At 34.9% G+C, this 5,454-nt stretch overlaps 1 protein-coding gene across 5 annotated transcripts in view; it reads right to left on the bottom strand.

Annotated features, from left to right (window-relative positions):
• Positions 1 to 4,418: 4,418 nt before the first annotated feature.
• The window catches only part of LOC117177192 (L-lactate dehydrogenase), an 88,541-nt gene continuing 87,505 nt past the window's right edge, over positions 4,419 to 5,454 (bottom strand). For all 5 annotated transcript variants that reach the window (XM_033367721.1, XM_033367722.1, XM_033367725.1 and 2 more), the window contains 2 exons: positions 4,922 to 5,163; positions 4,419 to 4,756 (listed from right to left, as the gene is read on the bottom strand). In XM_033367721.1, the coding sequence (XP_033223612.1) occupies positions 4,592 to 4,756; positions 4,922 to 5,163 (407 nt within the window). In that variant the 3' untranslated portion in view covers positions 4,419 to 4,591. The remainder of the gene's footprint in view (positions 4,757 to 4,921; positions 5,164 to 5,454) is intronic.

Here is a 5,454-nt window from a genome sequence, read left to right as displayed (position 1 = left end):
GCTATCTAAGGATGGTACTATAGAACGCCACCTCAAGGTAGGCCTAGTGGCGCCATCTCTTGGTCAGGCCGGAAACTTATCAATCCACCCTCGTATATTAACTCTGTATTACAAAGTTGCAAATATTTCTGCCGAAACGTATAAATTACTTTATTATTTATTATTATACCATTAATCTATATCCCTTTCGGGGTAAGTATGACTCAATCGGTTGTAGCCGGAGAGCCCGAAGTTCGTAAGAGGAAAGTGAGGAAAGGAATTGTACAAGGTGGGATAAGGGGGCGGAGATATAGATTCCTAAATTAATCTAGAATTACCGTATTGCTGATCAATATTTCTAGCAATCACCTCAGGTGAAGAGTATCATAAAGACACTATGTAAAGCTCTCCACTCGTGCCCATTAGTATCCAAGGTCTTTCGTTTCAGTCGTCATTTAGTCCACTGACACTCTTCATTATGCATTTCTTATAAACTATTTATCACCCACTTTTCTATCCTGGAAAACTCTTGTGTTTCTACGGCTTTTCATATCTTTTTAAATTCGGGTCTCACTCATCCATTCTAACCATTTTTTGCTCGGTCTGCCTCTGGGTACGCTACAATTTACTTTATCTTGATTACTTGTTTTATCAGTTGGTTATCTTTCATTCCCTCAAGATGCCCCAACAATCTCAACGAACTTCGGTCACACTTGTCAAATGGTGCCTTCTCTGCATCACTTTATTTAAGGATTCTCTCATTACTGTCTTTTCGAACTATTTTGTACTACTTTTGAAGTTTTCCGAAGCTTTATGGGTCCGCGTAGCACGCGGAAAGAAATCTGAGCGGAGGCGGATACCAGATACCATAGAACCAATATTTTCCGCGCGTGCTGGACATCTATCGGTTCGAAAATGGAACTACGGTGCATTAATTCTTCTGGGCTCAGCTTGACTCGGCTAGCGAACGCACGACGAACTAGTGTCCTAACAACACTGATTCGGCGGATGTGGGACCAGAGTAATCCCACACGCGGAACGCGTGCCGATCGATGCTGGTATACAAGCTGTTCGAAAGAAGCGTGATAGGATGCAAAATACCATACGATACGATGTCGAATCAAGCTGGTCCCAGCAGTTCCATTTTCGAACCAAAAGATGTGCAGTATTTGATAACATCAGCTCACCCCAGAGGGTCTCGCAAATCGTTTATTATAATTGGAATCACAGCTGCAACAAACGTAAAAGTGAGTAGACGTGTATGGACGTGTATAGAAAAAAAGTGTAATTAAAAAACAGCTAAGTAAAAAGTCTGGCTTGATCCGGTTGATTTTTTTTTAAATGTAAGGCATTGATTAGGCATCCAATAGAAAAATAAGTAAATTTCATCTACAGCTATCTGCAGCTTAGCTTTTATAGAACTTTTCGCAACAGCAAGCAATAATGCGCCCTGCAGTAAATATGATGCATTGCACCGTCATGCTATAAAATACTGATTTTTTTTATTTAATAATATTTTGACAATTAAAGTATCAGATTAATATTTACCAATGAAACATATTTACCATCAATTTCGATTTTTGAATTTTTTTTTCAAAATTCCAATTTTGGAAAATGTCCGCCATTAGGCGGATAAAGCTGTAAAAATGGTTTAACCTTTACAATGTGTAAACTTGAGTTCGTGTATTTTGTATTAAAGCGTTTAATTTGCTGTAAAAACTACATAAATTAAAGTAATCCAGTCAATTTAGATGTTTTCTCTGCGTAAAATAGTAGCCCTTGAAATTTTGATATATGGTTCTCCATAATATCTTATAAGATATATGTAAATAGTAACAGATGAAAAGCTATGCCCCCCCCCCCCCCAATGGAAAAATTCGAGTTGTTTTGCATTTAATCATGGTTTGCACAAAAAGAACCAATCGCACAACGAAAAGTTGTTGATCAATGTTCTAGAGCATGCAATTCCCTATATTATTACGGAATTAAAAAAAACTTCATTATTTTACTTGCAAATTGATTATTTAGTAAGATTTTCCTTAAAAATTCAATAATTAATTCAACGGCAAGATGTACATTTTTTGGAATGTGAATACCCGATAATGACACCTTCATTATTGAACAATGTTCTCTAGTTTTTTTAATCGCATATTACATTGTTAATTAAGAAACGTCCCTTTTTTGTTATTGCTGCGAGCGTCAATCCAGCAATCGCACATCGGGTTTCGCCACTGGAGTCGATACTCGAGCGTTTATATTTAATGAAACAACAGATTTTTTTCATCAAGTTGCAAATATTTTTCATTTTGCAACTAACGGCAACTTTTCAAATGACCGTATTTCCATGAAAAAAGTACGCAGATTGTTGTAATTGTGTATATCGAGTGTATGTATTTTTAAAAAAATGTTGACGCCGAGTACAATTTTTTATAACAATTAGGAGCGTAGAATCCAATTTTTTAGAACAATTTATATCTCCGCTGCTGATTAAAATTAAGAGTCCTAATTTGGGGAGGTGATAAAACTGCCTTCGGCCTTTCCACGTATCCCCGAGACGTTTGATTTGGACCCTTATCACGGGAGAGAAGGCAAGTGAAAGTGAACTCTCCGCGTAGCGTCAATACTGCGCGTCCGAGGGCACTAGCGAGGGGATAGCGATTTCTCACTTTTCGTCGCTCACACGGAAACGCTGTGGCGACTTCAAACTCGCTCGAGTAGTCATATCTATGAAACTAATCGAAGAAAATTGATGATTCTTTCTTAAATTTAATAGAGCCCATCGAGAGGAAAAATAATCTTCACTCGAATATGCGCTAATGTAATTTTTAAAACGTATTATTTGCAATTAAAAATTTACAATTATATTATTGTTTAATGAATATTTATTAAAAAAATTGAAACGAAGTTTGCGAATTATCGCAAACGTGCGTTGAAAATTGTTTGCAGTATTACAAATCTTGCATTAGTTCATTTCAGCCATGTTTAATTAACTGGGTTTCGGAATAAATCACAAGAAAATCAACAGTGACCTTGCGAATAAAATTACTGTATGAAAAAAAAATTACCATGTACAAAGGCATTGACGCTCCGCGGAGAAGTCATTTTCACTTGCCTTCTCCCCTCGGCGTCAAAATTTCTTAAAAAATACATGCACTCAATATACGAAATTACAATGAGCTGCGCACTTTTTTATGGGAATACGGTCATTTGAAAAGTTGTCCTTAGTTTCAAAATGAAAAATATTTGCAAATTTATGAAAAAAATTTGTGGTTGCATTAAATATAAACGCTCGAGTATCGACTCCAGTGGCGAAACCCGATATGTGATTGCTACATTGACGCTGTAATGTTTAAGAAACAACAATATCGATGTGATTAAAAAAATTAGTGAAAATTGTTTAATAATGAAGGTATGATTATCGAATATTTAAATTCCAAAAAATGTATTGCTTGCCGTTGAATTAATTATTGAATTTTTAAGAAAAATCTTACTTAATAATCAATTTGCGAGTAAAATAATAAAGTTTTTTTTTAAATACGTTATAATATAGAGAATTTCATGCTCTACAACATTGATTAACAACTTTTCGTTGTGCGATTCATTTTTTTTTTGTAAACCATAACTAATTGCAAAAAATCGGAATTTCGTCATTTTAACGTCATTTTGGGTGGGGGGGGGGGGCACAGCTTTCCAGCTGTTACTTCTTACATATATCTTATAGGATGGTATGAAGAACTATCTGTCAAATTTTCAAAGTCCTACTATTTTATGCACGAATCTAGGGTAAAATTAGCTAGAATACCTGGACTAAAGCTATTATTAGTTTCAATAATATGATAATATTGGATAAGCAGATGAATTGAATACAATTATCATGTTTTATTGTTTACTTACTTTTCAATTGTACTTCGTTAAAATTATTGTATTTATATTCAATATGAAAGAAAATAATAAAATATTCATTTCAAAATTCAGAATATGTGAAGATTCTTTTTATATTTTTATTTCCTTGTTTTTTCGTTTTTTCGTTTTTCCGCTTGTTTGTTTGAGCTCTGGTGACCCTATAATCGCATGAATATAGGACTTTAAAAACCATTCCAAGAATGCCACCGTCGATCCGAAAAAATGCGCACATCTAATACACTGTTGATGCTATACAGTAAGGTATGATCTGCATCTTTTAATTACTCGAATTCAGTGCGTAAAGAATACGTTATTTTACTCCCGAATATCCAGGAACAGAGAAAATACACACCTTAAGCTTTGATAGAGTAAAAATTGCAAGAAATAATTAGCTTTCAATATATATGGATATAGAACTTTTCAGCTTCAATAATTTGGACCTTAGGAACCCTAGCATAGTAGAGTATATATGCATTATGAAGTTACTAGAAAGCTAGAGGATATGCATGTTAAAATCCTTAAGCGTGAATTTTGTCTTTTTTCAACATAAAAATGTATATGAATTGTTAATACATACATTGCAGTAGACACGCTATTTTATAATACTGCACCACTGACAATTAGATGCCATTATCTACTTGAATGTACACTTAAATAGATTTTCAACAATGCAAAACATTTACATTCAGTTATCTAAAGTAATCTATAATTAGAATTTCAGATTCTGCTGTACGTCTTGCATGGCCTTTGCAGATTTGTGAAGAAGTTTAGTCTCTGCGTCTGTCAACTTTTGCTGAACAATGTGAGTGACACCATCTTCACCCAAGGTAGAGGGCAATGAAAGGAATACTTCCTCCTGAATTCCGTGAAGTCCCTTAAAGTAAAGAATTGTTTTTAATCCTTACTTCAGAGTCGCAACTAATTCAATGTAATCACTAAGAATTTAGCGAGAAGAGTTAAGTTTATAGTGCAATTCAATTTTCTTATGTAATTAATTTTAAGACCGGAAAGAATAATTCTTTTTATTTTTAATTTTTACCTTAATCATGGTAGATACAGCATGAACTTGATTCGTATTCCTCAGAATGGACGAAGCGAGATTTGAAATGCTGAGACCAATAGCCCAGGAAGTGTAACCTTTAAGTTTGATCACTTCGTATGCACTGTCAACCACCTGTTTGTGAAGTTCGTTCCACTTTTCTTCATCTTTTTCCGTTCCGATATTTGCATTCAAATCACGCAGTCTAACCCCAGCAATGTTAACTCCAGACCAAACGGGAACTTTGAAAGAATTCGAATTTATATCAATTTTTTATTAAATATTATAGTTTTATATTACACTATTAAGCCATTTCCCTTTCGAGGTGGGCGTGACTCTCTCGGCAGGGGAAAGGAGTAGTGTTTGGAAGGGACAGAGATTTTTCAGATTGATGCAGAATTCTCGTGCTATTTAAGTAAATAACACGTTCATTCCGCAATACTGCTCCGACCCAGGTTGCTGATCAATCTCTCTAGCAATCACCCCAAGCGAAGAACCTCACGAAGTCGTTATGTAAGGTTCCCCACTTGGGT

The sequence above is a fragment of the Belonocnema kinseyi genome, chromosome 7, assembly GCF_010883055.1.
Source record: "Belonocnema kinseyi isolate 2016_QV_RU_SX_M_011 chromosome 7, B_treatae_v1, whole genome shotgun sequence".
Classification (NCBI taxonomy): Eukaryota; Metazoa; Arthropoda; class Insecta; order Hymenoptera; family Cynipidae; genus Belonocnema; species Belonocnema kinseyi.
Note: the sequence above shows the minus strand (reverse complement) of the source record. Positions and strands in the feature narration are given on the sequence as shown.